The sequence below is a fragment of the Mus pahari genome, chromosome 2 (assembly GCF_900095145.1).
Source record: "Mus pahari chromosome 2, PAHARI_EIJ_v1.1, whole genome shotgun sequence".
NCBI classification, from domain to species: Eukaryota; Metazoa; Chordata; class Mammalia; order Rodentia; family Muridae; genus Mus; species Mus pahari.
This window is the reverse complement of record NC_034591.1, coordinates 106,556,834-106,578,083: the sequence shown is the minus strand read 5'-3', so window position 1 is coordinate 106,578,083 and position 21,250 is coordinate 106,556,834. Positions and strand designations below refer to the sequence as shown.

At 43.4% G+C, this 21,250-nt stretch overlaps 1 protein-coding gene across 1 annotated transcript in view; it reads left to right on the top strand.

The window, feature by feature from the left end:
* Nucleotides 1-21,250, top strand: part of Chchd6 (coiled-coil-helix-coiled-coil-helix domain containing 6) — a 204,991-nt gene that overhangs the window by 2,570 nt on the left and 181,171 nt on the right. The window contains exon 2 of the mRNA XM_021190791.1: nucleotides 18,741-18,963. Within this exon, the coding sequence (XP_021046450.1) occupies nucleotides 18,741-18,963 (223 nt within the window). The remainder of the gene's footprint in view (nucleotides 1-18,740; nucleotides 18,964-21,250) is intronic.

Genomic DNA, 21,250 nt, shown 5'->3' with positions numbered 1-21,250 from the left:
AACTCACTTTGTAGACCAGGCTGGCCTCGAACTCAGAAATCCGCCTGCCTCTGCCTCCCGAGTGCTGGGATTAAAGGCGTGCGCCACCACGCCCAGCAGCTTTCTTTTCTAGTTAATCTAAGAATAATGGCTTGGCCAGAGATAGTCAGTGAGGTGGTTGGCCCAATGTTGGGAAAACATGTCTAGTGTGCCTGGTTTTAAAGAGGAAGATGGAAGAAAGAACATTATGGTAAATATTTTGGTGATGGTGGGGTCTGTTATGTGTAGTTACTTGAGGATTTAAGAGTTCCTCTGGTCTTAAGACAGATGAGTAAAAATCAGTATAAATAAATAAATAAATACATATTTTTAAAAATCGGATCAATAAAGAAGTAGTTGCCCTACTGAACACATGAGAAGTCAGCAAGAGGTAGATTCCAAGAGAATATCTGCCCTAGTTCCTTCAGAGAAAATTAAATATTCTTAGGACCACTTGTATTTAATCCCTGGGGCCTGATCCTAGTGCTCTCATTTCCTTAAAATTAAGTGTTAGGGCCTTGCTCATTTGTGTGTGAATTTGCATAAATTTACATAGTGAGTTCAAGCCCTAATTCTGTGGAAGGTAAAAGAAATTTAATTGATGCAAAATGCTGCAATTAAATTCAACTCCTGATTTCTGAGCAGGCATGCACAAAATACATAAAGATTGTTTCAGCTACTACATTGAACCTCATGGTCTTCTAAGAGAAGGCAACAATATCTTATAAATGTCTATTTTCTTCTTTTTCACCCTGTATAAGCAGCCGTCCTCTTCATTCAGCTGAACTTGGTTGATTGTTGAAATCCAGACTCCTCATACTTCCCAAATCACTGCCCATTTTCAGCGATTCACCTCTTATTTTGTCACACACTTCGGGAATCTACGTATGGAGCCAGATGCCTAAGCTCATTCCATGCTCATTCCATCCTTCTGGCTAGATCAACTCTATCATTCCTCACTGTTCCTCTGACACAGGTTCTGGACCACTTGGGAAGGGAATATGATGAAAGAGTAGTCAGACACACAAGAGACAGTCAGCATTCAGATGCCAGGGGAGCTACTTGCCAGCGCACTACCTGAGCTCCTCAGCAAACACTGCCAAAGTGCTATTTACCCGACACTGGTCTGGTCTTACAGAGATGGGGCACAAAGCCAAGCTCTCTGCCATCTTGGAGACTGGAAAGAAAACAAAAAAGCAAAACAAAAAACACCCAAAAAAACAAAACAAACCCCCCAAACCCTGCAAGTTCTGAAGAGGAATTAAAAGCATACAAAAGTAGTAAGACTTACACTTGTTTGAGGTGAGTTGGTGAGACAATGCCTCTCTGATGAGGCAACATTGTTGGTATGTATGACCTGAGCCACCACTAGGAAGAATACATATGTATACTGTGCTAAGTGCTATGCCAAGTATATTAAGGACATTTCTTCGGGTTCTGCGCATGCTGACCTTGTGCAATGTTATTGTCCCCATCCGTTTTAGAGGTCAGATGTCACATAGTTAATTAGTTAGTGGAAGGTTTGGCTCAAGCTCTGACTCTAAAGCAATATTAAGATGATTGGCCTCCACTAGGGGTATCCTTGATACTTGAGAAGCCTTGCCATGTGGCAGGATCAGCCTGGGTTCAGGAAGCCAGGCAAGGCTGTGAACACATTAGTCTGGAGACCACATTGCAGATCCCGAGACAGTAGCAGTCTTCAAAGATTGGGTAGTTTTTTTTTTTTTTTCCATTTTAAAGAAAACTGTATTGAGATGTATTTTAAATATAAATTTACCACTTCAATTTTTTTAAAGTAAATGTACAGAATTAAGCAACTGTCACCTAATCTACTTATAGAATATTTACAAGATGTGAAAGCTATCTTGTTCCTAAGACACTTCCTACTGCCTATCCCCAACCTTGGGTAACCATATTCCTCCTTTATAAAATTGCCTTTCTTAGAGAATTCATATAGGTGGGTTTGTATATCTTGCAAGCCTGGCTTCTTTTGCTTAGTGTAATTCTTTGTGCAGTGCGGAGATAGAACTTAGCATCTTGTGCATTCTAGGCAAGTGCCCCACTATTAAGCCACACCTAGCATGCTAAACTTCCTTTTTTCCCTTTTCATTTTTTATTTTATGTGTATGAGTATTTTGCCTGAATGTATATCTGTGTGCTTCACATGCACAGTGCCCACAAAGGCCAGAAAAGGGTGTCAGATCCAGTAGGACTGAGTTACACACAGTTGTGAGCCACCAGTGTTGGAGTTAGGAATTGACAGCCAGTGCTCTTAACTAATGAGCTACCTTTCTAACCCCTGTTAAACTGTTTTGGCATTGCTTTGTTGGTAGGGGTGTTTGCCTGTTATGTGAGAGTTTTAGTTGCTGAATCTACTGTGTTGTGTGGGTAAATAGGGCATTTGTTTATCCAGTCACTAGTTGGTGGACATTTGTATTGTTTCCATTTTCTTTTTTTCCTCCGAGACAGGGTTTTTCTGTGTAGCCCTGGCTGTCCTGGAACTCACTCTGTAGATCAGGCTGGCCTTGAACTCAGAAATACCCCTGCCTCTGCCTCCCAAGTGCTATTGTTTCCATTCTATGCTATAATGAATACAGTTGCTGCACACATTTCTTATTTATTTATTTATTTATTTATTGCCCCCCCCCCACATACATTATCTTTTCCTATGGATAGAAACTCCAGAGTCTGTTTTCAGGATTATTTTTATATGGTTAAATTTAACTTTGAAGAAACTTCATTTGTTCCTCAAGATACCCCACTTTCTGGTTTCACCAGCTGTACGTGAATGCTGTTCATGTCCTTGCCACACTTGTTCTTGCTGTTGTTTTGATTGCGGTGATCCTGGTTCTGTGAGAGCATCTTATGGTGGGTTGAACTCATTTCTCTGGGAAGGATCAGTGGGCATCTTTTATGGGCTTATTTGCTACCCACATGCCCACATGCTTTCTTTGGTAAAATGCTTATTCAGTCCTTTTTCACATTTTAATTTGGTTGTCCTTTTTAATTTTAATTTTATTTTTTATCATTGAGTAATGTTTTGGTTTTGCTGGATCCAAACCCTTTCTTACATTCTATTTTGAAGCCATTTTCTTCCAAAATGTGGTTTGCTCCTGTTTTTATAATAGTTTTTGAAGTGCAAGTGTTTGTAATTTTAAACTTCAAAAAATATTGACTGTACCTGTGGTGTTGTATCTAGGAAAACTTTGACTGCTTTAAAGTCATAAAAATGTCTTTTATTTTTCCTTCTTAAGAGTTTATAGTTTTTGCTATTGGGGTCTATCATCTGTTTGAGTTAGTTTTTTGTGTATGGTGTACATCACTGCAGTTTTTAAATTGAGATTGTCAAAATCATTCTAGGAAGGACATAGTAAGTACTTGTGTTTTGTATATCAGAAAGTCTTTGTCATAACTGCCTAGTTTTGCCATCAATGCATGGCTGTAGCTGTGTCTCACTGAAAACCTGTTTAGGAGGTCAAGTGATGGGTTAGGTTAGACTTCACTCAAGAATATTTGCTGAATTCTGAGAAATACAGCTTTTTTTCCTTTCATGAGATACCTATTTTTGTACTGTTTGTTGAGAAGGCTTTTTTTTTCCTCAATGAGTTACTATATTGCCTTCATACAAATGCATTGAGTGAACATGAGGTTATTTCTGGGTGCTCAGTTCTTTCCATTGATTCCTGTGTCTGCCTTTGTGCCTGGACCACACTGTCCCAATTGCTACAGTTCCATAGTTTCAGAAGTTGGCAGTGCAAAACTTTGTTCTTCAAGATTGTCTTGAATCCTTTGTGTTTCTATGTACATTTTAGGACCAATTTATCAACTTTTATAGAAAGAAGCCTGTTAGGTTTCAATCTGCACTCTGCTTTGGGAAATTCCTGTTCTTACTTTTGCATGTGGATGTGTGTAGTGTGCATACATAAGTACATATGTGGGTGAATGACATGTACATGTGTACATGAGCTTGTAGAGGCTCAAAATTGACTTTGGGTCCTCAGTGGCTCTCCATTTATCTTTGCTGAAGAGAGTCTCACTGTGAGCCTGGAGCTTGCTGTTTCTAGCTACTCTAGGCACTCACTTCACTCCCAGAATCCCCTGTCCCTGCTGGCCCCCATGTTTCCTTGGCTTTTACTTGTCTCCTGGGGCTCCGAACTCCAGTCCTCACACTCAAGGGGCAAATGCTTCATTTACTGAGCCATCTCCCCAGTCCCTACATTGCTTGTTTAACAGTGGCATTGCCTGCCTATGGATCTGACAGGTTTTCTGGGTGTAGGGGAGCCTCATTTATCTCAGCAACACTTTTTGCTTTGAGTGCACAGAAGTGTGCTGCTTTTCTTCAGTGTGATCCAAAGGTTTTATTCTTTTGGTGTTACTGTGAGTGAAATTATTTTCTTAATTTTATCCTAGGTTCTGCCATTGCTTGTATGTAGTTGATTTTTGTATATTGATCTCACAGACTCTTAAGTTCCTTTATCCTAGCAGCTCTTTTGTTGATTCCTTAGAATATTTTATGGTTAAGATGATGCATACAAATGGCTTCTCTCTCTCTCTCTCTCTCTCTCTCTCTCTCTCTCTCTCTCTCTCTCTGTGTGTGTGTGTGTGTGTGTGTAACTTTTAGGAGTTTGTTCTCTCCTTCCAGTTAGGGTCCTGGGAATTGAACTCAGGTCATCAGGTTTGTATATAAAGTGCTTTCATCCTCAGAGTCCTGTTGCCAACCCTTTTTCTTTTCTTATTCCATTGGTTAGACTCAGTAGTGTATGTTGAATGGAAGTGGTATGAGTAATGTCCTTGCCTGAGCTTAGGGAGAAAGCATTGAATCTTCCCTCACTAAGCATGTTAGCTATGGGTTGTGGGTAGGTTTCCTTTAGGGTTTGATGGCCTTTAAATCATCTGTCACCCCTCCCTTCCAGCTGTTGTTTACTGTTTTTCTCTTGGAAATTCTAAGAGTACAAAGATTAACTTTTAAAAATTGGAATGTCTGGTTTATTAGGCTGTACATTTTAGATTCCAAACTTGACTTAAGGAATTCACAACCCTTCTATCCAAGCTGACATTATGTCAGCTGAGCATGAGGGTCATACCTTTCCAAGGCTTTATGGACTTACAGCATATTTGTGCAGAAGATTTCTTCCCACCATGCTAATGTCAAGCAGTGGTGCACCAGCCTCCTCAGGTGTCATGCATTAGTATCATGTTCTGTGCCATCCCACGCTCCTGTTCTATGCCTTTATTTTACTCTTGTAAGATGTTACTCTGTGCTTAGTTAGGGTCCTGTCCAGTCTACCATACTTGCTCTCTGGTTGCATCTTTTATCTTGTTTGACTTGCTTAAAGTCAGTGAGACAAACCAGTGATCTCAGAAAACCTGGACCTTGCTCCTGGAGAGAGGGCAGAAAGGCTGTAGCATTTTCATTTACCAGTTAAGGACAGGTGCACACAAGGGCTTGAGCACAGGTCCCCTCTAGAGTTCTTCAGCTGCAAAGCTCTCCTTGACTCACAGGTGAGTATAGTTTGATGAAGCCACAAAAGGAAATGCCAACTTGGAAAGCTAGGAGACAGGCAGCTAGCTTCTCTTCCACTTTCGGAGTTCAGGTTCAGGGTCCAGCAGCACAGTGCGCCTGAGTGCACATTGCCTGGGCTAAGAGCTTCCCACTAGTCACATCTTGTGGATAGTTTTAGGTGTTAGAAGACAAAGCAGAGCAGGCTCTCATGGGAGGCAGAACATTTTAGGTCTTTCTATCCCTCCTCGGCTGAGGAGGCAGAGGATTTGAAGGCCCTGGCCTTTGGTACCCTCTATTCTCCTCACTCCTGGTTTCCAGATTGACATTTTGTGTGATGGCAGTCAAGGACTGCATGCAGTTTGAGATACTTTTACTGTTTTTGACCCCTGCATAGCCAGCAGTAATGTTTAAATAGATAAAGAAATGCAGGGACTTCCATCTGACCTTCTGAGCTGGGTATGCTACCCTCATATAAGATGAAATTCTGCACTACACCTTAGCTGTATCACAGAACACTCCCCAACCCCCAAACAATGTAGACCTAGGGTTGACTGTTGGAAGGTGATGCCTTCATTTGGGAAAGAAAGGTGTAGCTCTGGAGGCATCCTCCATCCTTGAAGATGGCAAATCCTGTCTTTTGGCAGGCGGAGCTCTATTTTCTCTTAGTAATTCTGGGTCTAGGATGATAAATGCAATTTCTGTATGTGGTGCCTAGTCTTGGTTGTCAGGGAGAGAGAACTTCGACTGAAGAATTACTTCTATTAGATTGGCCTGTGGAGGCATTTGCTTGATTGCTAACCAGTGTAGGCGTGTGATGTTGTGAGCAGTAGCACCCGTAGGCAAGTGGCCCTTGGCTGTACAAGCAAGGTAGTTGCGCTTGAGCCTTGAAGAGGCTAGTACGCAGCTTTCCTTCATGATTTCTCCCTTTGTACCTGCTTGAGTCCTGCCTGTAATTTGTAATAAACCCTTTCCTCCCCAAAAAGCAACCGCTTTTGGTCAGAGTGAGTTATCACAGCAGCAGAAAGGTATCTAGGATACTGTTTTTGTTTGTTTGTTTGTTTGTTTGATTTTTGCCTGAGTCTAACAGAAGTTTCATGGTATTTTCTTTTTCAATCTTTTGCCCCTCCTGTAATCTGACCTCAGTCATTCTCTGTTGTCCTCATTCATTAGCTGATAACTTCTGAGACTTGAGTTTCCAGCCCAGAGCTGTTACAAATGGCCTGTTCATGTCCTCTTGCACAGCACATGCGCTATGTGTCCATCTAATCCACTGTCCACATGGGATCTGCCCGCACCCGTCCTTACCTCCCTTAGAAAAGGGCCCATTTCTTAGGTTAATGGCTCTACCCACCTGTCCCTCACCTATAAAGTCAGCCGTCTCCTTCATTTTTTCTTTCAACTTTTAGTGACAAGTCTTTCCAGCAGTTTCTGTTTCATTGCACCTTTGTCTTTACTATTCTTCCCCCAGCTGCCTGTACTAGGGATGGATCAAAGGCCTAGTGTCTGCTAGGCAAGCTCCCCTGAACCACATCTCCAGCCTTCTTCTTACTACTTCCCCCTCACTTAAGGTCCACACCTCTGCTCTTCATCTGACTTTTGGGCTGGTTTTCTGGTAAATGGTCATAAAACTCAAGTTCAAAGGAGGCAGGTCAGGAAACCTCATCCTTGTGCCCTGGTTTATCCTCCTCTCAGAAGCAGCCCATTTCCTTTTCTTCTGTCAGAGATTCTGTTCAGAGTCAAGGCTGATTGTGTCACAGTTGAATTTTGCTACTGGGTTAAAGGCTATTGCTGTGCCAGGCTCCCTGGGAACTCCATGTGCTGGCACACTTTGATCCAGCAGGATTGCAGACAGTTCTCTGCTGCTGTGCTCTGTGCTGTTCCCTAGTCAGCCTATGGCGCTTCCTCTGGATTCATTGTTTTTTCTCCCCTTTGATTGGCTGGATCTCCTTCTTCCTTAGGACACTGGGAAGAGACTGCCCACTGAAGGAGCCTTCCTCTGTGGCACCTGCAGACCCACTAGCTTCCTGCTTCCTGCCCTGAGCCAAAATTGCTCTTCATTGCCCCTTCCTTTCTGCTTGGTGAACAAGAATCACTTGGATATGGCTTGGTGCCTGCTACAGATCTGTGTGATACTAGCTGGATAGAATTTGAAGATATTGGCTGGTTTTCTTGCCCCCAACTGTGAGCCCAGAAACTTTATGTTATTAATAGGTTTGAATTAATTGCTACCAATTAAAAATTGGGAGACTTTACATAATTTGATTTTTAGCATTTTTTGGAAGGGGGAAAAAACTATTGTCAGTCTGGTGTCTTTCCGTATGGCAGCACTTTGTGTGAGTGACAAGTCAGTTTGTCCCCTCTTTGCCCTCAGCACTATTCTATTCCCACCACAGAGCTTTACATGATTTGTTTTTCTTTGCTATGCCTGTTTTGTTTGCTTCTGTCACCTACCTGGCCCCAGCAGGCACTTATGTGTGCTGTGCTTGGTGTCATGTGCCGTGCTTGGTGTCATGTGCCGTGCTTGGTGTTGGAGGTCCCCGAGGGCTTTTCTTGTCCTGACATTCTGGGATTTACATCTGTGCTGAGCAGCCGGTGGGTCTAATTTCAGCCCATAAGAAGTTGAAGGACAAGGAACACTATCTCCAAGGCAACAGCCCCAGCTAGAAGAGGAGGAGTCTTAAGCACTACAGGAATAGGCAGTGCCTCTTCAAGGATTGGGGTGTCTGGGCCCTAGGAGCTTCACACAATGAGATGTCAGGTAAACTGCTTCCTTTAGCGATCATCTAGCTGACATTACCTTGGTGCAGGGCTGAGCCTGTGCCTCTGCCCACAGGAGCTGTGGACCTAGGCAGGGAGAGGGCACAGAACAGATTTGGTTTCCTAGTTGCCCTGGTCTTGCACACTGCCTGCACCCAGTGAGACCTTAGAAAACAAGGTACTGCATGGGCAGAACATGTTCACATAGGCCTGGCTGGCCTGCAAGCCACTTCCTATCCCTAGTGCTGTGGTGACACCTCTCCTGCCCCTAAGAGAGCTGACACCTTTTTACTTTATGAAGTGACAAAGGTGCCTCCACACTGTTACCTCTCAGCTGTGTCTACACAGTGAGATTTGTGAGGCTAAGAAATGCACTAATGTTCATACAGATTGCTTGCTGAGCTCTGTAAAGCCCATCGGTGGAGGCAATGTAGCTGAAAATTCCTGAGCCAGCCCTTGCATAACATGGTTTTTCCACCTCCAGGGAGCACCATGTTCCTACCTTCCTTGGTTCAGGTGTCACATTATTACCAGAGTTTAGGTTGGGCCTTATCACTTAGGACATCTGTGATCATGGTTGGCTTTCTAGCCTCCCTGACTGTTTTTTGTCAAATGGCAATGCACAGAGAATACATTTAGCTGGAACCTTGCATGTGGCGTGTGCTCAGCATCCCTGTAATACACAGTTTCATTTAGGTCTGATGCTGGGGTACGTCTGCCTCTATTCCAGCTTTGATGCTTGTATTAGACAAGGTTCTCTAGAACAGTGGTTCTCAAATTGTGGGTTGTGACCCCTTTGGCAGTTGAATGACCCTTTCACAGGGGTCACCTAAGGCCATCTTCATATCAGATATTTACATTATGATTCATAACAGTAGTAAAATTACAGCTATAAGGTAGCAACAACATAATTTTATGGTTGAGGGCTACCACGACATGAGGAACTATATTAAAGAGTCACAGCATTAGGAAGGTTGAGAACCACTGCTTTAGAGTAATAGAGAAAGAATTTATTAGATTGACTTACAGGCTGTGGTCCAGCTAATCCAACAAGGGCTGGTTGTGAACAGAAAGTCTTAAGAATCCAGTAGTTGTTCAGTTTATGAGGGTAGATGTCTTAGCAGGTCTTTAATATATACTGGAATCCCAAAGAAGTAGCCCCAAATACCAATGAAGGAGAGGGCAAACAGGCAAAGCGCAAAAGCTTCCTTCTTCCATGGCCTTCTAGTAGAAGGTGTGGCTCAGATTAGATCTGGATTAAAGATTTGAATTAAAGGTATGTCTTTCTGTCTCAAGATCTGGGTTAAAGGTGTGTTTTCCTATCTCAAAGATCTGGATTAAAAGATGACCTTTCTATTTCAAATTAAGCAAAAACTCCTCACAGGTGTACCCTCTGTTTTGGGGTTTTAGTTTCAGATATAGTCATGTTGACAACCAAGAATATCCATAACATTGCCCTCTATTGGAATTTGAGAAATGACCTCCTTCCTCCAGTCTGCCTCTTGACTCTCTCACAGAGTCCCTCCATGACTTCTTCCTCGATGTTCAACAAGTTTTGCTTCTGGAGTGGCAGAGGGTCAGAGCTACTTGGGTGCATTCGGAACACTTCACACATCAGCTGTTCTTGGCTCAGCCATGACACCTCCTTCTTTACAGCAAGCCAGGCTGGAGTTTCACTGTCATTTTTTCTCTCCTCCATTACTTTATGACTTTTTTCTTGCAGAATACATCTTATTTTTAAATGCCAACTGTTCACAATTTCTCATGAATCCTTTCAGACTTTCCTCAAGCCTATATACAATGTGCTCTTCCCTTCAGCTTGTGCAGTGAGATGTGGTGTTCTGTGAATTGCTCTTTCATTTGTCTGTGCCTTCAGACAGGTCTTAACTAATTTCTTTTCCTTGGTATCTTCAGTGTCCACCCCTTCTGTCCACTGTCCAGCCAGTGCACATCTCAGCCTCTCCTGTGCACCCTGTGTCGTCACACTTTCTCCATGCTCTCATTACCTCAAGCCCCCTTTCTCCTTTGCCAGACTTTTGTGCAGAGAAAATCCTGGCTGGGCCCCTTTCAGAAGCTTCAGTGGTTTTAGTTGATGGCAGAATAAACTCTAGCTTCTTGTCATTTGGAAGCCTCATCAGGTGGAGCCCAACAATCCTCTGCATCTTAATTTTTAAATATACCCATTGTGCTCTTTGTGACTGAATCTCAGGACTTCTGTATTATTTTCTGTGTGCATTTGCTATGCCATTCCCAGCTCTGGAAGGCCACCCTTCACCTGACCCCTTATTACAAAGTATATTTTTGTTCTACCCAGAATTGTGGGATATGTTCAAGGCCTCATTTAGGCATCTCTCTAGGGGCTAGAGCTCCTGGAGCACTTAGCTGAACTGCTGTGTTTCTGTGACTGTGTTCTGTCTGTCCTTTTCATCCCTGTCTGATGACAAGCTTCTTGAGCAGTTGAAGCTAAGGAACTTCTTTGGTTTGGATGTTGCCTCCGAGGCCATGTGCTGAAAGCTTGCTTCCAGTCTTTGGTAGGACTGGGAGGTGGATCTTTAAGGTGTGTCAGTTCTCTGAAAAGGAATTTAGGTCATTGGAAGTGTGGCTCTGAAGGGGTTATTAGGACCCCACTCCTTGGTCATTGCTTCTCAGATGCTCTGGAAGTGAGTAGGCTTTGCCCTGGCTTTCCTTCTGTTGTGATAAAATACTGATCTAAAGCAACTGACACTTCCAGGTCTCAGTCCATTATTAGGGAAGTCACACCAGGAAATTAAAGCAGGTACCCGGAGCAGAAACCGTAGATGACTATTACTTGCTGACTTGCTCATAGGCTCATGCTTAGCCAGCTTTCTTAGATAGCCCAGGATCACGTGCTTAGGAATGATGTTGCTCACAGGGGGCTGGGCTCTCCAAATAATTAGTATTTAAGACAACCCCCCACAGACATGTCCACATGCCAATCTGATCTAGGCAAATCCTCAACCTAGGCTTTTTTCTCAGATGACTTGATCATTAAAGCTAAGTTAGGATGGTCCTCCTTTGCTAGGATGTACTGAGTCACAACAGGCCCAAAGCAGTGGAACCAAGGACCATGGGCTGGATGAAGCCGTGAGCCAGAATAAGCATTTTCTCCTTTTAAGTTGATTATCTCAGATAATTTGTCATGGTTATGGGAATTGACTAATAATACTCTGTTGCCTGCATGTAGTGTTATGTACATGAACCTTTACTACATATTTAATTTAACAAGTATTTTAGCATTTCTAATGCGCCTGGGGACTTTTTCAGGCACTGAGGATGCAGCTAGAGCAAAGTGGAATCCTAGCTGTCATGATTGGGGCTTATATTCTGGTGCTGGTGGACAAGAAATCAAGTGTATGTTGTATCAGATTGTGAAGTTCCATGAAGAGAAATCAGGCAGAGTACTGAGAGTGGGAGGTGGAGGCAGGGTTTTGGTCAGGGAGATGTGCCAAGTTTCCTTGTGCTTAGCCTACTCTGTACTCCATTGTGTTCCCTGTTTTCTTAGCTGCCTTGCCATCTCTACCTATTTCTGCCTTGCTGCCTGTGTGAGCCATGTGTGTGAGCCATGTGTGTCTGAGGGTCATATGGAGAGGGCTGTATCTCAAGCATGTCTTCTTGCTCTTGAGAACAAATACTCCATTGCTCCAGCACTGAGGAATACTGTTTAAAACATGGACCCAGAATTCCAGTGGCCTGCTGTGCTGGGGTGGCTTCTTCATCTGCTTTGTACCTTGATTACCAGGGCTGGGAGGTGGATGTGAGGGGTGCCAGGCATTTGCTCCCTGGCACATCAGTGCATATATTGTACTTTCTTTGACTCTGATCTTCTTTAGTTGGATTACAGGATGCAGCTCATCTGTCAGTAGTTCTTCTGTTGGGTACTTTATTTGGTAAAGCAGCACTGGCTCCTCAGATCTTTTATTCACAGGATGGCCACATGACTTGTCCAGACTATGTAACTATCTGCATAGTTGTTTATGAGTGGCTGGAGAAAGTAGGAAAGAGGTCCTTCTTGGACTTTACTTCACTCTGGGGAATTTTGGAAGAGTCAACCTAGCATGCCACAGTGTCAGGAAAAGACCCTTCTCCTTATGGTCCCTTGCTACAGCAGCATGAGTTCAGGTCCAGGTATCCGACTTGGATGTTCTCAGACCCAGAAGGGATATTAAATAGAACCTACAGTCATTGTGTGTGGATTCTGGGCACTATGGGAAGAGACTTGCACAAGGTCAGTAGAGCCTGGGCACACTGCTTTCAAAGTTCCTTTGTTCAATCCTCTCATTTACCTGTGTGCACTTGGCATGTGTGTGGCCTGGACTATAACCCATGTTGGTCTGGTATGTACCAGTCACACTGAATAGCTAACATTTATGGTTTTCTTTGTGCAATTGCTTTCTGCAGTTTACCTCAGTCAAGCCCTGAAGTCACTGCTATTATTTCCATATCACAGATGAAGAAACTGATTTAGAGATAAGAAGGCCCCTGGCTAATGTCATGCAGCTTAGCTAGAATTCAGACCCAGATGGGCCTGACTGCAGGCTCTTTCTCCTGAGCTGTGTGGAAGCCTGAGCATGCTTCTGACTTAGGTCAAGAAAGGGAAGCGCAGAGATAGGAAGAGATCCTTATCCCTTGCCACAGCTCTCTGCTGGCCACATGGGACATTTTCCGTCTTCCTCTGGTAGTACAGTGACCAGAGGTCTAGTGGCACTGAGCACCCAGTCCTGTTTGGCTTTGGAGGCCTCTGTTCTGGTTTTGTTGGTGCAGGGAGCATTGCCCAGATGGTGTTTATTCTCGCATGACTACTGTGTGTGTGTGTTTGTTGATTAAAAATATTACTTGCTGTATTTTGTAGCAACATTAAAAAATATTACAAATTTCTTACCGCCAACAAGAACTGTGCCAATGTTTTCCTTAACCCTTCATTCACCAGGCAGTGTGGTTCTGTTGATGCTGCCTTTGCCAGGGCTGGCAAATCAGAGCCTGTGGCTCACCTGTGGCAGCCCTCAACTTTGACTTCCTCTTCTCCTGGAGTCAGGGTTGACCTTTTACCCTGATCTACTCCCTGCCCTCTCCTCAAGAACCAATTGGTAGTGTTTTCTGATTTCTGAATTTCTGTAGTGGAAATACTCCCTCTCAGGTCAATGTCAAACAGCTATCATGATGTCAATCAGTTTGCTAAATTTTCTGAAAACTTATAAATCAGCTTTCAGGAGCTGTTTCCTGAACAGTGGTAGGATGGCCACATTCTCTTTCCTTCTTGTTATGCTCTCACCTCAGAGGCTCCCTTCGGGAATACTATACTCAGTGTACCCTAGTACACTGACTTCAGGGTGTGTCTGCTGCTTCTTGCTCTGAAGCTGAGCAGAGCAATTGTGTTCAGAGAAGGAACATGACCTCTGAAGGCTCTTTCTCTTTTCTGATCTCAGGATTTTTAGTATCCACACAGTAGTGTGTTATTTTCTTAGTGGTTTCTCTTCACTTCTCCTTTACCCATCTCCTTTCAATAATGTGGGAATCACATTCCTTCCTCTTCTTTAAGTCCCAGCTCTCATTCATTCCTTCTAGGCAAGACTACTGCCCCTGGGCTGTTCATGTTTGTGTTCTCTCTCCGTCTCTCCTCTCTCTCCCTCTCTCCTGTCTCTCTAGTCTCTCCTGTCATCTCTCCTGTCTCTCTCTCTCTCTCTCTCTCTCTCTCTCTCTCTCTCTCTCTCTCTGTATGAAATATGAACAACATATTGTACAATCTATTCCTTGCCCCAAGCTACTGATAATTGTTTTTGTGTCTAGAGATTTTCCTGGCTGGATGGACCACATAGGACTATGTTATGCAGGCTGTGGCTGTCTATGTTTAGCTTCTTCACTTAGCATGTTTTCTGGGATTGTCCATGTTGTAGTATGCATCAGTATTTCATTCCTTTTTATTATTCAACAGTATTCCATTGTATAGATGTTTTTATTTTTATTTACTTATTCATACATTAGTTGAACATCTAGGTGCTCTCTTATTGACCACTCTGGATAAGCTGTTGTGAACTTTAGTGTAGAGGCATGTGTGGGCATGCTTCCTTTCTCTTTGGCTTGAGCTGATTGCTATAACTGCTGGGTCATTTGGGTAACTCTATGTTTAACCTCTGGAGAACCTCCCAGACTCTTTCCAGTCCCGCCTATACTATGTTACACCTCACATTGTGCGAGTCTTCTGATCTCTGTAGTTGTGCAGACACACTGTTCTGATCAGGCACGGCTGCTCTGATGCGTGCGAAGTGTTCTCTCAGCATGCCTTTTTTATTTTGTATCTCTGTAATGACTGATATTAAATGTCTGCTCTTGTTCTTCTTGGCTCTCTGTCTATTTTTATTAGAGAACTTTCTGCTCATATCTTTTGTCCATGGTATTAGCATTGGGTTACTGTGACCAAATACCCAAGATAGTTAAGGCATCAGGAGACTTTATCTTGGCTCATGAGTCTGCTCCATGACTGCTGGTCTCCTTGCTCTGGGTACTGATGAGAGTGGGGACATGTGCCATAACAAAATGCTCACTTCATAAGACAGGAAGGAAGGAGAGAACAGAATGGGATCCCTCAACTCCTGTGAGGGCAAACGTCAGTGACTTAAGGACTCCACTGTCTAAAGTTGATACCACTTTCCAGTAGTATCACTTAAGGACCAGTCTTTAGCATGTAGATCTTCAGGGGCACTGAGCTAAACCACGCCACTCACTTTTCAGGCCATTGGGCCAATTTTTGTTTTTACTGTAAGTTGTAGGAGCTCTTTATATATCCTAGATATCTGTTAGGTATTTGCAAATGCTTTATCCATTTTGTGGGTTATCTTTTCAGTTGCTTTAGAATGTTTTTTGATAAACAGAACTTTAATTTTGATTAAGTCCAATTATCCATTTAATTGGTTGCTCTTACTTTTGGTGCCACATCCAAGAATCTATTCCAAAAACAAGTCATTCAGACTTGCCTCTGTTCTTTCTTTTATGAGTTTTTTGTTCTCCTACTTTTAGGTTACCAGTCTATTTTAAATTGGTGTCTTACTGTAAAGTGTGGCCTCACTCTGTTACTGTATGTGGGATATCAGGCTATCTACATATCATTAGTCATGAGGCTACTCTTCCCACCATTGAAGTATGTTGGCAACTGTACTGTTCTGTTTTTTTTTTTTTTTTTTTTTTTTTTTACTACTGTGTTGAAATACCTGAGACTGAGAACTTACAAAGAAAAGTTTCTTTTAGCTCCAGTTTTGGTGGCAATAAGTTTAACCACACAGAATGCTTATTGAGGTTTGCTATGTATTATTCTGCTAAATCTTATACCTAAATGTCTAGGCTATGAGTGACTTCTCATGTTTATAAGCTTTGTTATACAAACCTTGTTCCTTGATTTAAAACCATTGGTTAAATAATATTGGCTTTGACAGTTACTGGGGGTAACCCCTAATCTTCTGACTACTGGCCTGGTGGCTACTTCCCCAGTGGGGTACCCCAGGTACTTGCTGTCTCTCCTGGCTACATGCTCATGGTCCATCTTCTTTCGTGGCGGTGTCTTTTCTCCCCTTTCTTCTTCCTTCTCTGGTCTCTCCCCCAGCCAGGTTACTCCAAACCCACCTACTTCTAACCCCTCCAGTAATTGGCTATAGCCAATGTTATTTAACCAATAGTTTTAAATCAAGGGACTAGGTTTGCACAACAAAAACTTGTAAACATGATAAGTCACTCGTAGGCCTAGACCTTCTGGTATAGAATTTAGCTTTTCAATACATAGCAACAGACCAAACCCTTAAGTGGTGCTATGTCTGGTTAGTGAGCTTCTGGCTACATCATCTCATGGCATTTCTGTAGAAGTTTCCTTCCTTCCTTCCTTCCTTCCTTCCTTCCTTCCTTCCTTCCTTCCTTCTTCCTCTCTCTCTCTCTTTCTTTCTTTCTTTCTTTCTTCCTTCCTTCCTTCCTTCCTTCCTTCCTTCCTTCCTTCCTTCCTTCCTTTCTAGATTTATTTATTTTATTTATATGAGTACACTGTAGCTGTGTATTCAGACGCACCAGAAGAAGCCATCAGATCCCATTACAGATAGTTGTGAGCCACCATGTAGTTTCTAGAAATTGAACTTGAGACCTCTGGAAAAGCAGTCAGTGCTCTTAACCATTGAGCTATCTCTCCAGTCCCAGAAGTTCCATTTCTAAAAGAACATGTTAGAGAGACATTACAGACTGGAAGCCAAAGAGTGGAGAAGAGTAATGGTTGTCCCCATGCCTACCTCTTACAGTTCCCATCACCTTTCAGCATGGTTACACTGAGGACCAGTGTGCCATAATCCAACAAAAACCCCTGGGACCAGACTTAGCCACATAACCCTTTGAACCATCAGTTGGCCATAGACATACAGGTTCATTCTGGGTCTTCTGGTTTTTTTTTTTTTCCACTGATGGGTAGGATTGTTCTGTATCATTAGTTACTTGATTTTTATATCCTCATTTATTATAATTATAATTATTATATCTTCAATTATTAATATATTCTTTAGATGTCAAATGATCATGGCAAGAAAAAAGTAAGGCATAAACCCACATACAAATCCATATAGATACACATAAACATTTATACACATTGTCTTAGTTTGAGTTTTATTGTTGTGAAGAGACATGATGACCAAGGCAACTGATACAGGCAAACATTTAATTGGAGTTGGCTTATAGTTTCTGAGGTTCAGTCCATCCTCATCATGGTAGGAAGCATGGCATTGTGCAGGCAGCCTTGAAGCGGGTGTTGCTGAGATTTCTACATCTTGATCCAAAGGTAACAAGGAGGAGACTATCTTCTGCAGGAGGAGAGTCTGGCTCACACTGGCCAGACTTAAGCATATATATGAGACCTCAAGGCCCCACCTCCAAAGTGACATACTTCCTCTAACAAGACGCCAATAAGGCCATACCTCCTAATACTGCCACTTCCCATGGCCAAAGCATATTCAAACCACCACACGTGTATATGTACCTTGCCCATTTTCTCTCCAGAACTTTAGTGAGGAGCTATGTGACTTGCCCTTCTGAGCAGAACCTGTGAATTCATTTGTGCAGAGATGTGAAAAATCACTGGATTTATGTTTATACATGTGCATGTGTGTATTTAGTTTAGTTAGATTTGTTTGCATCTTCACAGTCAGTGTCTTTTTATTGCTTTGAGATACAGAGATAGAGGACCTGCAGAGGTCAGCAGCAGGTCACGCCCCTTCCTGATGGCGTGTGCATACCTTGTCTCTGTCTTCTTCAGTGGCTCCCGATGTTTCACAGGATATATGTGTGCAGAGTTCTTTAACCATTTCCCTCCCGAATGTTCGTATTCTGCAGCTTTTTTCTTTTCTTTTCTTTTTTTAAATCCCTTTTGTTTTTTGAGACGGGGTTTCTCTGTGTAGCTCTGGCTGTCTTGGTACTCCCCCTGTAGACCAGGCTGGCCTTAGAACTCAGAATCTTGCCTCTGTCTATCAGGTGCTGGGATTAAAAACGTGCCACCACACTCAGTCCTGCTGCAGCGTTTTGGTTTTGTCTTTCTCCTACAGTGAGCATCCTAGCACAACCTTTGCTCACAGGGGACTGCTTTCTTTCCATAGGTATCTGGAGGAGGAACTGCTGACTGTGCCTTTTGTCCTGAAGCCATTTTTAATGTCTTTCCCTCAGCTGTGCTTTATGATGGCCCGTGAATGTTAGGCACTTAATAAATATTTACTGAAGTGAACTCTTAAGGGTTTTTATCTGGGATTTATCTCTAGCTCACTGCTTCATCTATGTAAACTGTTTTATGATACCCTCATGCCCGTTTTACTTCCTCTGAAATGAGTGAGCTTTTCAGTTACGCAGGCTTCATTAGGGGAATCAGGTGAAATGAATCAACAAGTATTTTGATTATCTTCCCTGTGTGGTGGCGGCTGGAGCAGGTGAGGAATGAGTGCCATTTGGCCCAGTGCTGGAGCTTTCCACACACCAGCAAGCCAGGCCTGCTGCTTCCCTGGCGTGCATTGTAAGAGTGGGCACAGGGGCGAGAGAGCTGGAGCTTCACCCGAGTGCATCCGAAAGCTCCTGGGAAGGGACCATGGATCTGCCCTGAATGGAGCCCTGATGAACTGCAGTGGCCACTGGGGCTGGTGAGGTTGAGAGGGTCAGTGTGAGTGAGTGAGTGCACAAAAGGGAGGGATTTGAGTCACGTAACCCCAGAGTAGGGTGTGTCTAGGGGGTGACAAGATGGGAGAAGAAGCTGCAGAGCCCAGCTGGCCTTCCTGGGATAGGCTTGGCATTCCTGGTGGGCTAGCACTGGGCCACCATGAGAGGCTCTTGAGTAGACTTATATTACTGGGGCTGATCTTCAGAAAAACCTCAGTAGTTCTGGGGCATGAATTTTCAAGGTTTCTGTGATGTAACTTTTCCTATTCCTCACTTCTTCCCAAAGCTGTCCGAAAGTGTTGTGAACCGCATGAAGGATTGCAGCCAGCCTTCAGCAGGGGAACAGCTGGCTCCTGGTTTTGGTCCTTCGTCCTCTTCTCCTGTGCCCATTGTCCCTGAACCAACCATCCCTGTGCCCACTGCCCCTGCACCTACCACTCCTGTGCCTACTGCTCCTTCATCCTCTGTACATGGCCCCCCAGAAGGAACCTATAAAGGTCCTCTGACAGGTATGTTGGGAGAGAGATGCCTGGCTGCTGCTAGGCTTGCCTTTACTCTTGAATGATGTGTGTGAGTCACTGCTTTCGGAGACAGTAGCCCTCTGTGCAGCAGACACTGTCTGGTGTGGTGTAGGCTGCACCATAGTTAGAGCTTGTATAATGTGGCCAGACTGTTTTCTGCAGTGTTTTCATGTCTGCACACATAAAAGATGAGGCAGAAGGTCGTGGTCTGACAGCTCAGGTAGGAAGCCATCTGCTTTTCAGGATCCAGAAGAAGCAGCTCTACCCTAGCTGCCAGTCAAAGAATGAGGCATATGAAAATAGGCCATTGAGGTACAGTAGTGAGTAGTGCTGATACTGGCCTCAGACACCCTCACCCTTCCAAGACACCTTGGCCAAGGTGGAGCTGGCACCCCATGCTATTCTGTTGAGCTCTTCCCCAGCAATTGCTTGTAGCAAACACAAAGAAGCAAAAAGCCTTGAAGAGAAGGCTTTGAGGAACAGTAGAGATGGTATTCAGAAGGCTCTGGAGTGCTTGTCATTCTAGTCAATGAATCCCTGTGAGAATCTGGTCTGTTACTTAGGATTTATTTTTTTGTTTGTTTTTGGTTTTTTTTTTTTTTTTAAGTAAACCACTGCAGAAGGCAGACTCTACCCAGGGTAGCCCCTTGGGAGTTTTGGCATGGCCTCCAGTTGCTGCTGCCCTTCCTACCCATTTTCTTAGAGGGTTGTATTAGAGACTGGGAGTGTTCACTTTTGTCCAGTAGCATTGTGGGGACACAAGGCAGTAGCCAGCCCCCTCTCTGAGAGTGCACACAGCTCTGATTAGAGTCCATATATTCACCCTGGGGCTCATGACATGGCATGACCATGTCACATCAGAAGCTCATGCCAGCTGCCTAAGGCCAGTGGTGGTGAGAACAGGTTCCTTATGTGAGTCAGAGGCTGCCTGCATATGGGAAGACAGGGCTGTGGTAGGTGGGGTTTTCAGGCAGGTGAACAGTAGAGACTTAGAGCTGGAGTACAGCCTGGGCTGTTGAGGAAGTAGAAGTGGTTTACCGTCTCAGACTACAAAGAACAAAGGAAGGGGAGACATTGACTGTGGTCACCTTCAACAGGGGCTAGAGGGCTCTGACACGCCTCCATTGTGTTGTAAGCCTCAGGGCTTCTCATAGGCCTTAGAGCCAATCAGAGCCTAGATTTCACTCTGATCTTAAAGGACTGAATAAGCTCACCCTCCAAGTCCCCATCCCCATCCTGTACCCATCATGCCTCTTCCCTAGGAATTCTTTGCCCTAGAGGTGAGAGAGACTGAAAGGGGTCTAGCTTGACCCAGTGAGCTTTGATAAGCAGATTAACTGAAGAGGGAGAGAACCATGGGAAAATGAGATTGTCACAGTGTATTGCTATCTCAGCTTTTGAGAATATGCACTGACTTCAGTTTGATTAAGTTTCAGCTGTTTGAAAGGAATAATGGGACTTTAGTTGTCACTTAGTTTTAGCAATAACAAAATATTTTGCAGAGTGTATTTTAAGCTTCTGAATGTGGAAAATAAGATTCAACAGAAATGAACCAACTTAAAATGGGCTGATTTTAAGGTATCTTTTAGACATAGTTTTTTTGCCTTTATGTTAGATAGAACAAAATGATAGAACAAAGTTAGAAAACACTTAAAATTAAATCATTCCTTCACGTGGTTGCTCAGTTGCAAGAGCCAAAGTCATCGAGATGCAGAGGTTTCAGCCACCATAGCAGACTACAAAGGAAGGTGTCATCATGAGAGAAGTCCCTAGCAACCCAATAGTTTTAGATAATTCTAGAAATAAAATAGGTTTAATAGAGAGTTCCACACTGTTATTAGGAATCTGTAGAAATGGATGCTCTTTTCAGTTGCTGTAACTAAATACCATAGGTGAGATAATTTATGAAGAAGTCAATTTCTATCTATAGTTCAAGGAGTTGGGAAGTCCAGAATCAAAGGGCAGCATTTGGTCAGGGCTTTACTGCTGATGGGAACTGTATAGAGCCTCAAGGCATTATAGGACATCACATGGAGGACAGAACAAGTGTGAGAGCTGAAGGCTTTCCGTTGTCTTACAGAGTAAATGATGCCATCCATGGTGGGGAGTTTTCTAGTCCTAATTGCTACTAAAGACCTTGCCTCTTACTATTGTTAGAGTGTAGTTATGTCCCATCTTGAGTTTTAGAGGTGCAAGCATTCAAACCATGGCAGGTTCCAAAAGAAACAGGATACAGCATCTCTGCCTTCCTCTTGCAGATACATGGCAGAGGGTG